The sequence below is a fragment of the Petromyzon marinus genome, chromosome 62 (assembly GCF_048934315.1).
Source record: "Petromyzon marinus isolate PM22_M1 ecotype Great Lakes invasive population chromosome 62, UKy_Petmar_22M1.pri1.0, whole genome shotgun sequence".
NCBI classification, from domain to species: Eukaryota; Metazoa; Chordata; class Hyperoartia; order Petromyzontiformes; family Petromyzontidae; genus Petromyzon; species Petromyzon marinus.
The window spans coordinates 3459912-3481324 of record NC_133728.1 but is presented as its reverse complement, the minus strand read 5'-3'; the positions used below and the strand labels follow the sequence as shown (position 1 = coordinate 3481324).

Below are 21413 nucleotides of genomic sequence, written 5' to 3'. Positions count from 1 at the left end.
GTGGGGACATAAGTAACCACGACCACTACTCCTCGCCTCCGGTTGATGAGAAGGCGAGCCCAAAGTAGCCTGGGGCTTACAGCTTCCCACACCTCACCCGCCACGCTCCCACGCCCCCTTCATTCTTTTGTTCAAAAGAAGAGCCACACCCTGTTGTTTGTCAGTCTGCTGCCCCGAGTAGAGGACTTTCCACCCCTCATGGTGGCAGGAGCCAGAACTGGTCCACCGGACCTCCTGAATGCCACATAGATCCAGGCGGTACCGGTCCAGCTCCCGACAGAGGAGTGGCAGCCTCTCCTCCGCAGTGAGCGTTCGAACATTCCACGTGGCCACATGAAGTGGCTTTTCGTTGTTTCTGGAGGAGTCCCAAGGGTAGAGATTCAATCTCCTGGCTCCGCCAATTGGGGTTTGGCCAGGAGACGCCATAGACGCCTGTCCCCCCGGGGCCTCCGTCACAAGCTTATTAGTTAAATTTTTTATTCGTGGTTTTGTGGTAAAAATGTTGAAGGTGGAGGGGTTTCCAGCCCCTCGCACAACAACAACAATCGCCATTCGCCACTAAGTGGCGGTGACGTCACCACGACGATTGTGCCAGGCCATGTGCACCTTGAGGCCACGTGAAGTGTCGAACGCCCGCTGGCAGGAGGTCACGGGGCAGACCCAGGTGCCACGGGTCGACTGACTGAGATGACTGGCTGATGCACCACCTGTGGTGCATCAGCCCTCGCACACACACAGACAGACACACACAGACACACACAGACACACAGACACACACAGACACACATACAGACACACACACAGACACACACAGATACACACACAGACACACACAAACACACACACAGACACACGCACATACACACACAGATATACACACAAAGCAGTTTGTGTTTATAAACCAGAGATTGCCACTCAACCATGCACTCACTCAATGTCAACTGTAAGGCACACACAGACACACACACACAGACACACACACTGACACACACACACAGACACACACACACAGACATACACAGACACACACACACAGACACACACACACACACTGACACACACACACAGACACACACACAGACACACACAGACACACACAGACACACACACAGACACACACACAGACACACACACACACAGACACACACACACAGACACACACACAGACACACACACACACAGACACACACACACAGACACACACACAGACACACACACACAGACACACACACAGACACACACACACAGACACACACAAATAGACGCACAGACACGCGCGCGCGCACCTCGCTCGCGTAGAGAGGGCGTGAGAGAGAGAAGACGACTCAGAGAGAGAGAGAGGGTGACTCAGAGAGAGAGGACGACTCAGAGAGATAGTGATAGGGTGACTCAGAGGGAGAGAGAGAAGGTGACTCAGAGAGAGAGATAGTGAGAGGGTGACTCAGAGAGAGAGGACGACTCAGAGAGAGAGAGGGTGACTCAGAGAGAGATAGTGAAAGGGTGACTCAGAGAGAGAGAGAAGGTGACTCAGAGAGAGAGTTAGTGAGAGGGTGACTCAGAGAGATAGTGATAGGGTGACTCATAGAGAGAGATAGTGAGAGGGTGACTCAGAGAGAGAGGACGACTCAGAGAGAGAGGGTGACTCAGAGAGAGAGAGAGTGAGAGGGTGACTCAGAGAGAGAGATAGTGAGAGGGTGACTCAGAGAGAGAGGGTGACTCAGAGAGAGAGATAGTGAGAGGGTGACTCAGAGAGAGAGGGTGACTCAGAGAGAGAGAGAGTGAGAGGGTGACTCAGAGAGAGAGAGAGAGTGAGAGGGTGACTCAGAGAGAGAGTGAGAGGGTGACTCAGAGAGAGAGTTAGTAAGAGGGTGACTCAGAGAGAGAGAGTGAGAGGGTGACTCAGAGAGAGAGAGAGAGTGAGAGGGTGACTCAGAGAGAGAGAGAGTGAGAGGGTGACTCAGAGAGAGAGAGAGAGAGGGTGACTCAGAGAGAGAGAGAGAGAGAGTGAGAGGGTGACTCAGAGAGAGAGAGAGAGAGGGTGACTCAGAGCGAGAGGACGACCCAGAGAGAGAGAGAGGGGGAGAGGGTGACTCAGAGAGATAGTGATAGGGTGACTCAGAGAGAGAGAGGGTGACTCAGAGAGAGATAGTGAGAGGGTGACTCAGAGAGAGAGAGAGGGGACGACTCAGAAAGGGAGAGATAGTGAGAGGGTGACTCAGAGAGAGACAGAGAGGGGGATAGAGAGGGAACGACTCAGAGAGAGAGAGAGAGATGGTGACTCAGAGAGAGAGAGGGGGATAGAGAGGGGACGACTCAGAGAGAGTCATGGGGCGACTCAGGAAGGGAGGACGACTCAGAGGCACCAGGAGGAGGATGCACAGGCGAGCGGGAACGCTACTAATCCACGCGCGTGAGAGGGAGAAACACTCTATCCCATGCAGATCGAACAGGTGGACAGGTAGCAACGCGGCTCCTCCTCTACGCCCGCGAGATCCACCAACCGACGCAGCTGTCCCGACAGTGGTGGATGAGATGCAGTCACGCACGGTGTGACCACTACCCCTGGAAGGATACTCACCCACTCGCTCACCCACTCACCCACCCACCCACTCACCCACCCACCCACCCACTCACTCACCCACTCGCTCACCCACTCGCTCACCCACTCACCAACCCACTCACTCACCCACCCACTCACTCACCGACTCGCTCACCCACTCACCAACCCACTCACTCACCCACCCACACACCCACATCCACCCACTCGCTCATCCACTCACCCACCCACTCACTCACCCACCCACTCACTCACTCACCCACTCGCTCACCCACTCACCAACCCACTCACTCACCCACCCACTCACTCACCCACCCGCCCACTCACTCACTTCTCACCCGCTTACTCACCCACTCACCCACCCACTCGCTCACCCACTCACTCACCCACTCACCGACCCACTCACTCACCCACCCACTCACTCACCCACCCACACACCCACCCACTCGCTCACCCACTCACCAACCCACTCACTCAGCCACTCACCAACCCACTCACTCACCCACTCACCAACCCACTCACTCACCCACCCACTCACTCACCCACCCGCCCACTCACTCACTTCTCACCCACTCACTCACCCACTCACCCACCCACTCGCTCACCCACTCACTCACCCACCAAGCCACTCACTCACCCACCCACACACCCACCCACTCGCTCACCCACTCGCTCACCCACCCACTCGCTCACCCACTCACTCACCCACCAATCCACTCACTCACCCACCCACACACCCACTCACTCACTTCTCACCCGCTTACTCACCCACTCACCCACCCACTCGCTCACCCACTCACTCACCCACTCACCGACCCACTCACTCACCCACCCACTCACTCACCCACCCACACACCCACCCACTCGCTCACCCACTCACCAACCCACTCACTCAGCCACTCACCAACCCACTCACTCACCCACTCACCAACCCACTCACTCACCCACCCACTCACTCACCCATCCGCCCACTCACTCACTTCTCACCCACTCACTCACCCACTCACCCACCCACTCGCTCACCCACTCACTCACCCACCAAGCCACTCACTCACCCACCCACACACCCACCCACTCGCTCACCCACTCGCTCACCCACCCACTCGCTCACCCACTCACTCACCCACCAATCCACTCACTCACCCACCCACACACCCACTCACTCACTCACCCACTCACTCACCCACCCGCCCACTCACTCACTTCTCACACGCTTACTCACCCACTCACCCACTCACTCACCCACCAACCCACTCACTCACCCACCAACCCACTCACTCACCCACCAACCCACTCACTCACCCACCCACACGGCCACCCACTCGCTCACCCACTCGCTCACCCACCCACTCGCTCACCCACTCGCTCACCCACCCACTCGCTCACCCACTCGCTCACCCACCCACTCACTCACCCACCAACCCACTCACTCACTCACCCACACACCCACCCACTCGCTCACCCACTCACTCACACACCCACCCACCCGCTCACCCACTCAGACACCCGCTCACTCACCCCCTCACGCACCCACCAACTCACCAGCTCACCCACCCATCGAGTCACTCACCCGCTCACCCACTCACCCAACCAACCAGTGATAGGAGACGTGCGTGGCGAGCTGTTAACTACCTCGCCTGGTATACAGGAGGTCGTGGGTTCGATCCTGACCCTGACGCCTGCTGTATATTTGAGTTTGCGTGTCTCTCTCTCTCATCATCACGGTGGCTAGGAGATGTTAACTACCTCGCCTGGTATACAGGAGGTCGTGGGTTCGATCCCGACCCTGACGCCTGCTGCTGCTGCTGTATATTTGGAGTTTTCGGTGTCTCTCTCTCACCCCGTGGTCGCGTGGATTTTTTTTCCCTCCGGGGCCCTCCAGGGCCCTCCAGATTTCTTTCCTCTCCACGTCTAACAAATCGACATCATCACGCGTGTCGCCTACAGGGTGTTTAAAAAACGATTGACCAGATTTGAAATCGCTGTATCTCTCTGCGACCACAAACCGCCCACGAATGAAACTCCTACCACTTGAACGTGCGGGGAACAGAGTTTCAAATGATGACCGCTCGACGCCTCTCCCAGCGCACAAACAGCCACTAGCCTCGGTCATTCGCAAGACAACACCGCCTCAACGCTGGATCGGTCGCCACGGGACCCCAAGAAGTGGCCGCTACGCTCTTAGCCCCCAAGATCACCCCCCCCCCCCCGCCAGACATCACCATACCCTGCGACTTTTTCTTGTGGGGACACGTCAAAGATCCGTGGTGTTTTTGGGCCACCCGTGAGCGACTAATCTGGATGACCTCAAAAACAGAATCACGGCACCGTGACTTCGGTGTAAGAGGAGACACTTTAAAAGAGGCGTTTGGGACGAATTCAACTATCGTCTCGATGTTGTCCGCACAGCAGGTGGAGGGCACGCAAAGCGTTTACAAAATGGTTAGTAAAACACTTGAGAACTCATCAAACCGTTTGCAACTTTTCGTGTAATTGTAACACGTTGCCATCGTGAAATGTACTGCTTTGAAATTGGGGGGGTCCATCGTTTTAAAGCACCCTGTGTTTTGGCTTGCTGCTGCAAATGCCCAAACTGATGATAATACGTTCCGCGTCGTTGAGCTATCGATTGCGATGGTTAGAGTCGCTTCTGAAAAATGAAGCTTCGTGGCTCATCTCGGGCCTTACCTGGTAAACAATAAAAAAAAAGATTTGTTTAGTTCAAATCATCTGTCCACTCCGCTCGCAGGCGACAGCAGGCCGTGTGACACGTGACTGCCATCTGCTGTTATTTCTGAGAAATTATAATCGAGGTGCCCCATTAGATCAATTTAAAAAAAAATATATCTAACAATCATCTAAACAGGAGGACTTCTCCACAAATGTGGCTGTCGCCTGATGAAGCCGGTTGTAATTACTGGCGAAACGTCGTACTCAGGTTGTAAATGTCGTGGCTTGGCTCTCCAGCACACAACCGGTGTGCTGTACTGGTATACTACACTATACACTACACTATACACTACACTATGCAATATACTATACACTACACTACACTATACACTACACTATACACTACACTACACACTAGTGCTGTACTAGTATACTACACTATACACTACACTATACACTACACTATATACTACACTATACACTACACTATGCAATACACTATACACTACACTATACACTACACTATACACTACACTATGCAATACACTATACACTACACTATGCAATACACTATACACTACACTATGCACTACACTATACACTACACTATACACTACACTACACACTAGTGCTGTACTAGTATACTACACTATACACTACACTATACACTACACTACTATACACTACACTATACACTACTCCATACACTACACTATACACTACACTACTATACACTACACTATACACTACACACTACACTATGCACTACATTATACACTACACTATACACTACACTACACTATACACTACACTTATACACCACACTATACACTACACTATACACTAGTGGTGTACTAGTACACTACACTATACACTAGTGCTGTACTAGTATACTACACTATACACTACACAATATACTACTATACACTTCACTATACACTACACTTATACACTACACTATACACTAGTGCTGTACTAGTATACTACACTATACACTACACTATTCAATAAACTACTATACACTACACTATACACTACACTTATACACTACACGATACACTACACTATACACTACACTATACACAATACACTAGTGCTGTACTAACGAATTGGCCACGTTCTGTTTACGTAACAAACCCTCTTACTAGTTGGCTGTGTCGGGTGGTGGCGGGCTGAACGGCACAACATTTATACATATTTACGCAGACCTAACCATTAAAAAAACCCTTCTACTGTGGATGCCATTGGTCGCCTCCCTGTTAAACGCAAACCGTGGCGTTTCGTTGTCTCTCGGATTCGTTCGTTCATTTCGTAATTTCGCTATGTAACACGATTTTTCTGGGCCTGGGTACTAAATGTTATTATCTCATTGCTCAAATGTACCGGAGATGGCTATTATGGCTTTATTTTTTTGGTGATTTCGGAAACGTGTTTTTTTTGTTTGGACGTGTTTGTTTTGTTGTAGTGCGGAGTTAGACTGATGGCCTTAATCTAAAGTTGTCTTGTGGTTGTTGTTGTTGTTGTGGTTGTTTGACTTGCATCCCACTGGGATTTTTTGCACACAGCGTTAGTGGTGTACGGTGATTTTTTTTTCAGGAATTATTTTGCCGGTTTTTTTCATGGATTTTCTGTTTTGCACAGTCACACACAGTCACTTTAAGATATTCTTGGTTCTTTCGGTAAAGTCACCACCACGTAGAAGGGAAACAATAAAATAATAAAAATATAAAACAATAAAATTCTCACATTTTATTGTTTTATATTTACACAAAACACGAGTGCTGTGCTCCTACACAAACTTTACTTCTGTGACCAGGACTTTATTATTTTATTGTTTCCCTTCTACGTGGTGGTGACTTTACCGAAAGAACCAAGAATACGAATCCCTGCAGTCACGAAAGCTTAAAATCAAAATTTAACTTTAAGATGTTTTTCTTGTTCGCGTTTGAGTTTTTTGTGTTTGTTGTGGTTGCACCCGATTCAAGAGCCGAATGGCTCACAGGGCTATACCAACAATAAATAAACCGAAACTGAAAACTGAGTTGTTGTTATTCTTGGTTCTTTCGGTAAAGTCACCACCACGTAGAAGGGAAACAATAAAATAAAAATATAAAGCAATAAAATTCTCACGACGTTTCGACTGCAACACAAGCAATCATCATCAGGTGTGAAAACCACAGCAAGAAAATTTGCAAGCCATCTGCCTACCATGAGAGATTCGTTCATGAGGCTATCCACATATACACACACACAGAGACAATTTCAACCGAGAAGATGGATTCTGGCTTAGCAATCATTGGAAGGATTTGTTAAACCATTTCGGGTCTTAATTGATTGTTCACGCTTACGGTGGCTTTCAGACCGCATCCATAATTTTCGTCTCCCCCCTCCTATTTTCCGAACATAGATGGACTCGTCCACCTGAATAATTCTCAAATCGCTCTCCGTGGTGCTAACGTTTAAAAATAACCCGGCACTTTTTTCAAATTTTCTTGCTGTGGTTTTCACACCTGATGATGATTGCTCGTGTTGCAGTCGAAACGTCGTGAGAATTTTATTGTTTTATATTTTTATTATTTTATTGTTTCCCTTCTACGTGGTGGTGACTCTACCGAAAGAACCAAGAATATGAATCCCTGCAGTCACGAAAGCTTTAAATCAAAATTGAATTGTTATTACTATTATTATTCCACACAAACTTTGCTTCTGTGACGAGGAGTTTACGTGAACGAAAATACACAACCTCGCCCGTTTACTCATTGCAAATCGGTACATTTCAAAATATCACCGTCCTGGTCACAAAAGCAAAGTTAGTGGGGAATAACAATAGCCACCATTCGGTACTTTTGAGGCATAAGCAATTGGAAAAGAACACTTTACTACCCAGGGACAAAACAAATTGTTTTGCTACACAGTAAATTGTTGCTCGACATTCCATTGCAATGTTGTGGAGCTGACGACTCTAAAAAAATGTTGTGGTTTTTTAAAATTATTTACACGCTATTATTATTATTTGATTTATTATCTTTCATATTTTTATTATTTACGTACTTATTCAACTCCCACTATTGTTGTTGTTGTCCCCTCAAATCGTGTAACTCAATTTGAACCCCACTAAACAATGTGGTATCGACTGCAAACTTGGTAAACTTATGTCACACCGATGACAATACCATATATTCTATCATAAAAAAATAAAATATAAAATTTTAAACATTATTTTTTATATGTTAGATGTTTCGGCTTGGGCCTAATTGTCCACGCTCAACTGGCGTTGGCTGTGATTGGCCACGGTCCCCTTACGTCGTGGTAAGATTCGGGGCAACTTCGTGGAGTCGTGGAAGTTCTTACGTTACCAGTACGGTACGTTTCATTAAAGCGTGGTTTTAAAAAAAAAGTGTTTTTCAATATGACTTATTTTGCTGTACCCGATATTACATCAGCTTCACTGTATATGCGAACCTACCAACTCTGATTGATAGTGGTAGGAACACCTCCTCCTGGTTACTACACCACCACCACCACCAGCCCACAGGGGATTATTGTGTCCGTCCGTCCGTCGTGCATCCAAACATGGGAGGGGTGGGGCTGGGTGGGGAGGGGAGGGTGGGGAGGGGCTGGGTGGGGAGGGTGGGGAGGGGTGGGGCTGGGTGGGGAGGGGAGGGTGGGGAGGGGCTGCGTGGGGGGTGGGAGGGGTGGGGCTGGGTGGGGAGGGTGGGGCTGGTCACCCCGTGGTGCCCCCCTTATAAAACTCAACGTTTCACCTACTCACGCCGGCTTGTGCCCGCCCTCACAGTCGGGCACATTGTGCGGAACACACCACGTGGTGGTGCCTCCGTTGTTGTTGTTGACCCTGGCCATTGACCGAGCAGCCCGACGTTCCTACCAGCATCCCTCCGCAGGAGAATGTGTTTGATTGAATTTGCAGTGGCGGTGGTGGTGGCATGGATTTTTTTTTCTGGCTTCTTAACACAGCCAACTAGTAAGAGGGTTTGTTACGTAAACAGAACGTGGCCAATTCGTTAGGAGTACAGCACTAGTGTATTGTGTATAGTATAGTGTATCGTGCATAGTAGTGTATAGTGTAGTGTATAGTAGTGTAGTGTATAGTGTAGTATACTAGTACAGCACTAGTGTATAGTGTAGTGTATAGTGTAGTATACTAGTACAGCACTAGTGTGTAGTGTAGTGTATTGTGTATAGTAGTGCAGTGTATAGTGTATAGTAGTATATTGTATAGTGTGGTATACTAGTACAGCACTAGTGTATAGTGTAGTGTATTGTGCATAGTAGTGCAGTGTATAGTGTAGTGTATAGTAGTATATTGTATAGTGTAGTATACTAGTACAGCACTCGTGTATAGTGTAGTGTATAGTGTAGTGTATTGTGCATAGTAGTGTTAGTGTGGTGTATAGTAGTGTAGTAGTGTATTGTGTATCGTAGTGTACCAGAATAGGGTAGTAGTAATCTTGATTTGAAGCATTCGTGACTGCAGCAATCCACGATCTTTGGTTCGTTCGCTAAAGTCACGTGGGTAGAAATGAAATGAAAGAAATCACGACGTTTCGGGCACAACACAAGCGATCGTCACTTCAGCAACAACAACAACAACAAAAATCCTTGCTGTGGTTTTCCCACCTGATGACGATAGCTTGTGTCGCAATCGAAACGTCGTGATTTATTCTTTAACTTTAATTGGTTTGTCACGACACGTGACTTTACCGAAAGAACCAGCGAGTAGTAGTAGTAGTTTAAAAAAATAAAAGCCTCGTCTTACTGTATTTGCCATGCACTTTGATACTGCCAACTAAAGTTGCCATGGCAACTCCATGGAGTTGAATTTCACGCAGGAACGGTAACCGTGGCAACGGAAGCAAGAACGTCGTGAGAATTTTTATTGTTTTATATATGTATTTTATTATTTTATTGTTTCCCTTCAACGTGACGTTACCGAAAGAGCCAAGATTATGAATAGGAGAGCAAAAGGTAGGGGGGAGGGGCGTCGATAAATGACGTCACGCACCTAGGGGTGGGGGTCAGACATTTGTGACGATGTGTGACGAGGGTTTGAGAAATGTGACGTCACATCAAAATGCGCAACTTTAAATACAGACACAACACGTTTCTAAAGTTTGATTTAAAGCTTTCGTGACTGCAGGGATTCATATTCTTGGTTCTTTCGGTAAAGTCACCACCACGTAGAAGGGAAACAATACAATAATAAAAATATAAAACAATTAAATTCTCACGACGTTTCGACTGCAACACAAGCAATCATCATCAGGTGTGAAAATCACAGCAAGAAAAAAAACCCGCCACTTTTTTCAATTTTTCTTGCTGTGGTTTTCACACCTGATGATGATTGCTTGTGTTGCAGTCGAAACGTCGTGAGAATGTTATTGTTTTATATTTTTATTATTATTTCATTGTTTCCCTTCAACGTGACTTTACCGAAAGAACCACGAATATGAACACGTTTCTACTTAATTAAATAGACTTTTTAAATAAATGTTTTCTCCTACGACATCAGAGTGCAGCGCCACATTAAACACGCAATTACAATGTGACAATAGTTTAAAGCGATTTGAAGCGTGTTTTATTTATTTGTGGGGGGGGGGGGGGCAGAGCTTTGTGACGTCATATTTGAGGGGGGGGGTCTGACTTTTTGTGACGCCGTGTGACGAGGGAGGGGGGGGGTCAAAAATCGTCCAAAATCGCGTGACGTCATTTATGGACGTCCCCTAGGTAGTAGGTAGGGTGTGTGGGTACAGAGGTGAGCGGCTATGTAAGTCATTGAACCGTGGTCCCGAATAATCATTAACCCGACTTCCTCATCACCATCCTTCTCTCCATGTGCCTCAACTTCCCGAGTCTCCACTCACCTCCTGTCTCGTATGGCGAGGAGTTGATCAAGATACCTGTGTCTGCGTGTGTCTCTGTGTGTGTGGGTGTCTCTGTGTGTGTGTGTGTGGGTGTCTGTGTGTGTGTGTGGGTGTCTCTGTGTGTGTGGGTGTCTCTGTGTGTGTGTGTGGGTGTCTCTGTGTGTGTGTGTGGGTGTCTCTGTGTGTGTGGGTGTCTCTGTGTGTGTGTGTGTGGGTGTCTCTGTGTATGTGTGTGGGTGTCTCTGTGTGTGTGTGGGTGTCTCTGTGTGTGTGTGGGTGTCTCTGTGTGTGTGGGTGGGTGTCTCTGTGTGTGTGGGTGACTCTGTGTGTGGGTGGGTGTCTCTGTGTGTGGGTGTCTCTGTGTGTGTGTGGGTGTCTCTGTGTGGGTGACTCTGTGTGTGTGTGTGACTCTGTGTGTGTGTGTGGGTGTCTCTGTGTATGTGTGGGTGTCTGTGTGTGTGTCTGCGTGTGTCTCTGTGTGTGTGGGTGTCTCTGTGTGTGTGTGGGTGTCTCTGTGTGTGTGGGTGTCTCTGTGTGTGTGGGTGTTTCTGTGTGTGTGGGTGACTCTGTGTGTGTGTGTGACTCTGTGTGTGTGTGGGTGTCTCTGTGTGGGTGACTCTGTGTGTGTGTGTGACTCTGTGTGTGTGTGTGGGTGTCTCTGTGTGTGTGGGTGACTCTGTGTGTGGGTGACTCTGTGTGTGTGTGGGTGTCTCTGTGTGTGTGTGGGTGTCTGTGTGTGTGTGTGGGTGTCTCTGTGTGTGTGTGGGTGTCTCTGTGTGTGCGTGGGTGTCTCTGTGTGTGTGTGTGTCTCTGTGTGTGTGGGTGACTCTGTGTGTGTGTGGGTGACTCTGTGTGTGTGGGTGTCTCTGTGTGTGTGGGTGTCTCTGTGTGTGTGGGGGTGTCTGTGTGTGTGGGTGTCTCTGTGTGTGTGGGTGTCTCTGTGTGTGTGGGTGTCTTTGTGTGTGTGGGTGTCTCTGTGTGTGTGGGTGTCTCTGTGCGTGTGGGTGTCTCTGTGTGTATGTTGGTGTCTCTGTGTGTGTGTGGGTGTCTCTGTGTGTGTCTATCTGCATGTGTGGGGGTGTCTATCTGTGTGTGTGGGGGTGTCGGTGTGTCTGTGTGTGTGTCTGTGTGTGTGGGGAGCGGTAGTGTAGTAGCGGTTAGCGCTACGCTGCGCTACGAACCCGACGACCCGAGTTCGATTCCCGCTCACGACCAGCGCCGGTGACGATTATCTGAACCGGTCCTGGGCCTCTCCTAGGTCGACTCAGCCTCAAATAAGTACCGAGTGCGGTGTGTAGTAAACATCGCCACTGCGGGAGACAAAGGCGGCCGGGCGTGGTGCTGGTCACCCACCCCCTCGTGCACCGTCCCGGCCTTCATAGGTGCTGCTGCTACTCGCTAACAGCACTTGCCCCAACATTCAGTCGAAGGCTATACGGGGGATCTTTGTCTGTTTTCTGCTGGTCACGGTGTGGCTGACCATGGGGTCCGAGTGCTCGGTGCGGCTGGCCTGGTCCGGCCACCTCCGGCAAAAGCTGCTGCTGTCCATGCTGCTGCTGTTGCTGCAGTTCACGCTGCTGCCGTGGGGTGAGTGATGGACGCCTCTACGCCGGACTCACACAGAGAACCATAGACTCGCACAGAGACTCATAGACTCACATAGATACTCATAGACTCACACAGAGACACATAGACACACACAGAGACCCATAGACTCACACAGAGACCCATAGACTCACACAGAGACCCATAGACTCACACAGAGATCATTAGACTCACACAGAGAACCATAGACTCACACAGTGACCCATAGACTCACACAGAGAACCATAGACTCGCACAGAGACTCATAGACTCACATAGATACTCATAGACTCACACAGAGACACATAGACACACACAGAGACCCATAGACTCACACAGAGACCCATAGACTCACACAGAGACTCATAGACTCACACAGAGATCATTAGACTCACACAGAGAACCATAGACTCACACAGAGACCCATAGACTCACACAGAGACCCATAGACTCGCACAGAGATCATTAGACTCACACAGAGAACCATAGACTCACACAGTGACCCATAGACTCACACAGAGACCCATAGACTCACACAGAGATCATTAGACACACACAGAGACCCATAGACTCACATAGAGACCCACAGACTCACATAGAGACCCACAGACTCACACAGAGAACCATAGACTCACACAGAGAGCCACAGACTCACACAGAGACCCATAGACTCACACAGAGACCCATAGACTCACATAGAGACCCACAGACTCACGTAGAGACCCATAGACTCACACAGAGACACAGACTCACACAGAGACCCACAGACTCACACAGAGACCCACAGACTCACGTAGAGACTCATAGACTCACACAGAGACCCATAGGCACACACAGAGACCCATAGACACACACAGAGACCCATAGACTCACACAGAGACACAGACTCACACAGAGACCCACAGACTCACACAGAGACCCATTAACTCACACAGAGACCCGTAGACTCACACAGAGACCCATTAACTCACACAGAGACCCGTAGACTCACACAGAGACACAGACTCACACAGAGACTCACAGACTCACACAGAGACCCATAGACTCACACAGAGACCCACAGACTCACGTAGAGACTCATAGACTCACACAGAGACCCATAGACACACACAGAGACCCATAGACACACACAGAGACCCATAGACTCACACAGAGACACAGACTCACACAGAGACCCAGAGACTCATACAGAGACCCATAGACACACACAGAGACCCATAGACACACACAGAGACCCATAGACTCACACAGAGACACAGACTCACACAGAGACCCACAGACTCACACAGAGACCCATTAACTCACACAGAGACCCGTAGACTCACACAGAGACCCATTAACTCACACAGAGACCCGTAGACTCACACAGAGACACAGACTCACACAGAGACCCACAGACTCACACAGAGACCCATAGACTCACACAGAGACCCACAGACTCACGTAGAGACTCATAGACTCACACAGAGACCCATAGACACACACAGAGACCCATAGACACACACAGAGACCCATAGACTCACACAGAGACACAGACTCACACAGAGACCCAGAGACTCATACAGAGACCCATAGACACACACAGAGACCCATAGACACACACAGAGACCCATAGACTCACACAGAGACACAGACTCACACAGAGACCCAGAGACTCATACAGAGACCCACAGACTCACACAGAGACTCATAGACTCACACAGAGACCCACAGACTCACACAGAGAACCACAGACTCACACAGAGACCCATAGACTCACCACACAGAGACCCATAGACTCACACAGAAACCCATAGACTCACATAGATATCCATAGACTCACACAGAGACCCATAGACTCACACAGAGAGCCACAGACTCACACAGAGACCCATAGACTCACATAGATACTCATAGACTCACATACTCATAGACTCACACAGAGACCCATAGACTCAAACAGAAACCCATAGACTCACATAGATACACCATAGACTCACACAGAGACCCACAGACTCACACAGAGCGGCACAGACTCACACAGAGACCCATAGACTCACATAGATACCCATAGACTCACACAGAGACTCATGTCAATTAGAGACCCATAGACTCACATAGAGACCCATAGACTCACACAGAGACACATAGACTCACACAGAGACTCATAGACTTACACAGAGACCCATAGACTCACACAGAGCGCCACAGACTCACACAGAGACCCATAGACTCACATAGATACCCATAGACTCACACAGAGACTCATGTCAATTAGAGACCCATAGACTCACATAGAGACCCATAGACTCACACAGAGACACATAGACTCACACAGAGACTCATAGACTTACACAGAGACCCATAGACTCACACAGAGACCCATAGACTCACACAGAGACTCATAGACTTACACAGAGACCCAGAGACTCACACAGAGACCCACAGACTCACACAGACACTCATAGACTTATACAGAGACTCATAGACTCACACAGAGACTCATAGACTTACGTAGAGACCCATAGACTCACACAGAGACTCATATACTTACACAGAGACTCATAGACTCACACAGAGACCCATAGACTCACAGAGAGACTCGTAGACTCACACAGAGACCCATAGACTCACACAGAGACTCATAGACTTACACAGAGACCCAGAGACTCACACAGAGACCCACAGACTCACACAGACACTCATAGACTTATACAGAGACTCATAGACTCACACAGAGACTCATAGACTTACATAGAGACCCATAGACTCACACAGAGACTCATAGACTTACGCAGAGACCCATAGACTCACACAGAGACCCATAGACTCACAGAGAGGCTCATAGACTCACACAGAGACCCATAGACTCACACAGAGACTCATAGACTTACACAGAGACCCATAGACTCACACAGAGACTCAAACACTTACACAGAGACCCATAGACTCACACAGAGACTCAAACACTTACACAGAGACCCATAGACTTACACAGAGACCCATAGACTTACAAAGAGACCCATAGACTCACACAGAGACACATAGACTTACATAGAGACCCATAGACTCACACAGAGACTCATAGACTCACACAGAGACCCATAGACTCACACAGAGACTCATAGACTCACACAGAGACCCATAGACTCACACAGAGACACATAGACTCACACAGAGACACATAGACTTACATAGAGACCCATAGACTCACACAGAGACTCATAGACTCACACAGAGACCCATAGACTCACACAGAGACTCATAGACCCACACAGAGACCCGAGTACTGACACAGAGGGATTCGGCCTTCAGCCAGCAGTGGATTAATCACGGCGGCTCCTGCTGCATTGCTCACTCAGCCCTGGGGGGCGATTCGTGCGAGAGGGGGGCCCTGGTGGTGGTGGGCCCGCCCCCCTCGGTGGAGGCCCTGGAAGGCGACGACGTCACCCTGGCCTGCCTCTACAACTTCACCACTGAGCGGGGGGGGCGGGTCGACGTCGAGTGGACCTACAGCCCGCACCACGTGGACCTCCACGCCGATCACGTGCTCGTGAGTACACCCTCAAGCACGTACCCCCAACATCCCTGCGGTAAACCACGTGACCGCGGTGTGCCCCCCCCAACCCCCACTTTGAACCATCCCCCTCTCATTTATAGATCTCCATCGCTATCTCTCTCTCTCTAAACCAGCTCAAGCCTCCCGTAAATCGCGTGTGTGCGGTTCCAGTGGGAAAAAGAAAAATAACACCCGTACCGTGCTGGCCCTGCGGCTGGCTCGGCTCGGGTGTGCCAGTGGAAAAAACTAAAACACCCGTACCGTGCCGGCCCCGTGCTGGCTCGGCTCAGGTATGCCAGTTAAAAAAAAAAACACCCGTACCGTGCCGGTCCCGTGCTGGCTCGGCTCAGGTATGCCAGTGAAACAAAAAAAACACCCGTACCGTGCTGGCCCCGTGCTGGCTCGGCTCAGGTATGCCAGTGAAACAAAAAAAAGACACCCGTACCGTGCCGGCCCCGTGCTGGCTCGGCTCAGGTATGCCAGTGGAAAAAAAAGACACCCGTACCGTGCCGGCCCCGTGCTGGCTCGGCTCAGGTATGCCAGTGGAAAAAAAAGACACCCGTACCGTGCCGGCCCCGTGCTGGCTCGGCTCAGGTATGCCAGTGGAAAAAAAAGACACCCGTACCGTGCCGGCCCCGTGCTGGCTCGGCTCAGGTATGCCAGTAAAAAAATAAACACCCGTACCGTGCCGGCCCCGTGCTAGCTCGGCTCGGTTGTGCCAGTGGAGAAAAGAAAAAAAAACAGACAGAGGTAGCAACGGCTGCTGCTGCTGCTGCTGTCTTGGGCCTGCTTCACCAGGTGACTGTCTACGCCAACGGCCGCGTCCACCACGGAGCCTCGGTCTTGCCTAGTCCCCTGGCGGGCCACGCGGCCTTCGCGAGGCCCGGGGCCCTGGGGGAGGCCGCTGGGGACGCGGCGCTGCTCGTGTCGGGGGCCTCGCGGCACCACGCGGGGCGCTACAGCTGCCGCGTGAGGGCGCTGCCGTGCAGCAGCGAGAGGAGGGTCACGTGGCTCGTCGTGAGGGGTGAGTGTGTGTGGTGAGTGTGTGTGTTGTGTGTGTGGTGAGTGTGTGTGGTGAGTGTGTGTGTGTGGTGAGTGTGTGTGTTGTGTGTGTGGTGAGTGTGTGTGGTGAGTGTGTGTGTGTGTGGTGAGTGTGTGTGTTGAGTGTGTGTGGTGAGTGTGTGTGGTGAGTGTGTGTGGTGAGTGTGTGTGTGTGGTGAGTGTGTGTGTTGTGTGTGTGGTGAGTGTGTGTGTTGAGTGTGTGTGGTGAGTGTGTGGTGAGTGTGTGTGTTGAGTGAGTGTGTGGTGAGTGTGTGTGGTGAGTGTGTGGTAAGTGTGTGTGTGGTGAGCGTGAGTTGTGAGTGTGTGGTGAGTGTGTGTGTGGTGTGTGTGTGTGTGTGTTGAGTGTGTGTGTGTTGAGTGGGTGGTGAGCGTGTGTGTGGTGAGTGTGTGTGTGGTGAGTGTGTGTGTGGTGAGTGTGTGTGGTGAGTGTGTGTGTGGTGAGTGTGTGTGGTGAGTGTGTGTGGTGAGTGTGTGTGGTGAGTGTGTGTTGAGTGTTTGTGTTGAGTGTGTGTGGTGAGTGTGTGTGTGTGGTGTGTGTTGAGTGTGTGTGTGTTGAGTGTGTGGTGAGCGTGTGTGTGGTGAGTGTGTGTGTGGTGAGTGTGTGTGTGGTGAGTGTGTGTGGTGAGTGTGTGTGGTGAGTGTGTGTGTGGTGAGTGTGTGTGGTGAGTGTGTGTTGAGTGTTTGTGTTGAGTGTGTGTGGTGAGTGTGTGTGGTCAGTGTTGTGTGTGTGGTGAGTGTGTGGTGAGTGTGTGTGGTGAGTGTGTGGTGTGTGTGTGTGTGTTGAGTGTGTGTGTGTTGAGTGTGTGATGAGCGTGTGTGTGGTGAGTGTGTGTGTGGTGAGTGTGTGTGTGGTGAGTGTGTGTGGTGAGTGTGTGTGGTGAGTGTGTGTGTGGTGAGTGTGTGTGGTGAGTGTTGTGGTGTGTGTGGTGAGTGTGTGGTGAGTGTGTGTGGTCAGTGTTGTGGTGAGTGTGTGTGGTGAGTGTGTGGTGAGTGCGTCTTGAGTGTTTGTGTTGAGTGTGTGTGGTGAGTGTGTGGTGAGTGTGTGTGGTGAGTGTTGTGGTGTGTGTGGTGAGTGTGTGGTGAGTGTGTGTGGTGAGTGTGTGGTGAGTGTGTGTGGTGAGTGTGTGTGTGTTGAGTGTGTGTGGTGAGTGTGTGGGGTGAGTGTTGTGGTGAATGTGTGTGGTGAGTGTGTGTGTTGAGTGTGTGTGGTGAGTGTGTGTGGTGAGTGTGCGTGTGTGTGTTGAGTGTGTGTGGTGAGTGTGTGGTGAGTGTGTGTGGTGAGTGTGGTGAGTGTGTGGTGAGTGTGTGTGGTGAGTGTGTGTGGTGAGTGTTGTGGTGAGTGTGTGTGGTGAGTGTGTGTGGTGAGTGTTGTGGTGAGTGTGTGTGGTGAGTGTGTGGTGAGCGTGTGTGTGGTGAGTGTGTGTGTGGTGAGTGTGTGTGTGTGGTGAGTGTGTGTGGTGAGTGTGTGTGTGGTGAGTGTGTGTGGTGAGTGTGTGTGGTGAGTGTGTGTTGAGTGTTTGTGTTGAGTGTGTGTGGTGAGTGTGTGTGTGTGTGGTGTGTGTGTGTTGAGTGTGTGTGTGTTGAGTGTGTGGTGAGCGTGTGTGTGGTGAGTGTGTGTGTGGTGAGTGTGTGTGTGTGGTGAGTGTGTGTGGTGAGTGTGTGTGGTGAGTGTGTGTGTGGTGAGTGTGTGTGGTGAGTGTGTGTGGTGAGTGTGTGTTGAGTGTTTGTGTTGAGTGTGTGTGGTGTGTGGTGAGTGTGTGTAGTCAGTGTTGTGTGTGTGGTGAGTGTGTGGTGAGTGTGTGGTGAGTGTGTGTGGTGAGTGTGTGTGTTGAGTGTGTGTGTGTTGAGTGTGTGGTGAGCGTGTGTGTGGTGAGTGTGTGTGTGGTGAGTGTGTGTGTGGTGAGTGTGTGTGGTGAGTGTGTGTGTGGTGAGTGTGTGTGGTGAGTGTGTGTGGTGAGTGCGTGTTGAGTGTTTGTGTTGAGTGTGTGTGGTGTGTGGTGAGTGTGTGTGGTGAGTGTGTGGTGAGTGTGTGTGGTGAGTGTGTGTGTGTGTGTTTAGTGTGTGTGGTGAGTGTGTGTGGTGAGTGTGTGTGGTGAGTGCGTGTTGAGTGTTTGTGTTGAGTGTGTGTGGTGTGTGGTGAGTGTGTGTGGTGAGTGTGTGGTGAGTGTGTGTGGTGAGTGTGTCTGTGTGTGTGTTTAGTGTGTGTGGTGAGTGTGTGGTGAGTGTGTGTGGTGAGTGTTGTGGTGTGTGTGGTGAGTGTGTGGTGAGTGTGTGTGGTGAGTGTTGTGGTGAGTGTGTGTGGTGAGTGTGTGGTGAGTGTGTGTGGTGAGTGTGTCTTGAGTGTTTGTGTTGAGTGTGTGTGGTGAGTGTGTGGGGTGAGTGTTGTGGTGAATGTGTGTGGTGAGTGTGTGTGTTGAGTGTGTGTGGTGAGTGTGTGGTGAGTGTGTGTGGTGAGTGTGTGTGTGTTGAGTGTGTGTGGTGAGTGTGTGGTGAGTGTGTGTGGTGAGTGTTGTGGTGAGTGTGTGTGGTGAGTGTGTGGTGAGTGTGTGTGGTGAGTGTGTGTGGTGAGTGTTGTGGTGAGTGTGTGTGGTGAGTGTGTGGTGAGTGTAGTGTGTGGTGAGTGTGAGTGGTGAGCGTGAGTGGTGAGCGTGAGTGGTGTGTGTTGAGTTTGTGTGTTGAGTGTGTGTGGTGAGTGTGTGGTGAGTGTGTGTGGTGAGTGTGTGTGGTGAGTGTGGGGTGAGTGTGTGTGGTGAGTGTGTGTGGTGAGTGTGTGTGGTGAGTGTGTGGTGAGTGTGTGGTGAGTGTGTGTGGTCAGTGTGTGTGTGTGGGGAGCGGTAGTGTAGTGCTTAGCGCGCTGCGCTACGAACCCGAGGACCTGGGTTCGATTCCTGCTCACGGCCAACACCAGTAACGATTATCTGAACCGGTCCTGGGACTCCCCTAGATCGACTCAGCCTCAAATAAGTACCTGGTGCAATCTGTGTTGGCCACCCACCCCCTCGTGTGCCACAGTGCCGGTAGCCTTCACAGGTGCTGCTACTCGCTCACAGCACTTGCCTCTACAGTCTGTTAAGGCTACACGGGGGATCTTTGTCTTGTTGTGGGTGGGGTGGGTGTGGGGTGTGGGGTTGGTGAGGATGTGTAATGAGGAGTCACGTGGTGCTGGTTGCCGTGGTGATGCCGCTGCTGCTGTGTGTAGCGGTGAGGAGTCACGTGGTGCTGGTTGCCGTGGTGATGTCGCTGGTGCTGTGTGTAGCGGTGAGGAGTCACGTGGTGCTGGTTGCCGTGGTGATGCCGCTGGTGCTGTGTGTAGCCGTGAGGAGTCACGTGGTGCTGGTTGCCGTGGTGATGCCGCTGCTGCTGTGTGTAGCGGTGAGGAGTCACGTGGTGCTGGTTGCCGTGGTGATGCCGCTGGTGCTGTGTGTAGTGGTGAGGAGTCACGTGGTGCTGGTTGCCGTGGTGATGTCGCTGGTGCTGTGTGTAGCGGTGAGGAGTCACGTGGTGCTGGTTGCCGTGGTGATGTCGCTGGTGCTGTGTGTAGCCGTGAGGAGTCACGTGGTGCTGGTTGCCATGGTGATGTCGCTTGAGCTGAGTGTAGCCGTGAGGAGTCACGTGGTGCTGGTTGCCGTGATGATGCCGTTGGTGCTGTGTGTAGCGGTGAGGAGTCACGTGGTGCTGGTTGCCGTGGTGATGTCGCTGGTGCTGTGTGTAGCCGTGAGGAGTCACGTGGTGCTGGTTGCTATGGTGACCTTCTGGCTGGGGGTACTCGCCCTGGTGATGCTCGCGCTGTGGCTGCGCGCGCGGAGGTCACGTGAGCGGCGGGGTCGTCTAGGGGTCAGCAGGTGACGTCATGATGGCTGCACATCACCCTGTTGCATCATCACCACCACCACCATCACCACCTTTATCACCACCACCACCACTACAACCGTCACCACCACCACCTTCATCACCACCACCACCTTCACCACCACCATCACCACCACCACCTTCACCACCACCATCACCAACACCACCACCACCACCTTCACCACCACCATCACCACCACCACCACCACCTTCATCACCACCACCACCATCACCACCACCACTACCACCACCTTCAACACCACCATCACCA

At 50.8% G+C, this 21413-nt stretch overlaps 1 protein-coding gene across 3 annotated transcripts in view; it reads left to right on the top strand.

Moving 5' to 3' along the window:
• The first annotated feature begins 11062 nt into the window (after positions 1–11062).
• LOC116955828 (uncharacterized) overlaps positions 11063–21413 on the top strand; it is a 33384-nt gene continuing 23033 nt past the window's right edge. For 2 of the 3 annotated variants that reach the window (XM_076053675.1, XM_076053673.1), the window contains exon 1: positions 17875–21135. In XM_076053675.1, coding sequence (XP_075909790.1) covers positions 20438–21135 — 698 coding nt within the window. In that variant the 5' untranslated portion in view covers positions 17875–20437. Of the gene's footprint in view, positions 12697–16034; positions 16226–17029; positions 17256–17874; positions 21136–21413 lie in introns of those variants that run through there. The other variant, XM_076053674.1, reaches the window with a different exon arrangement.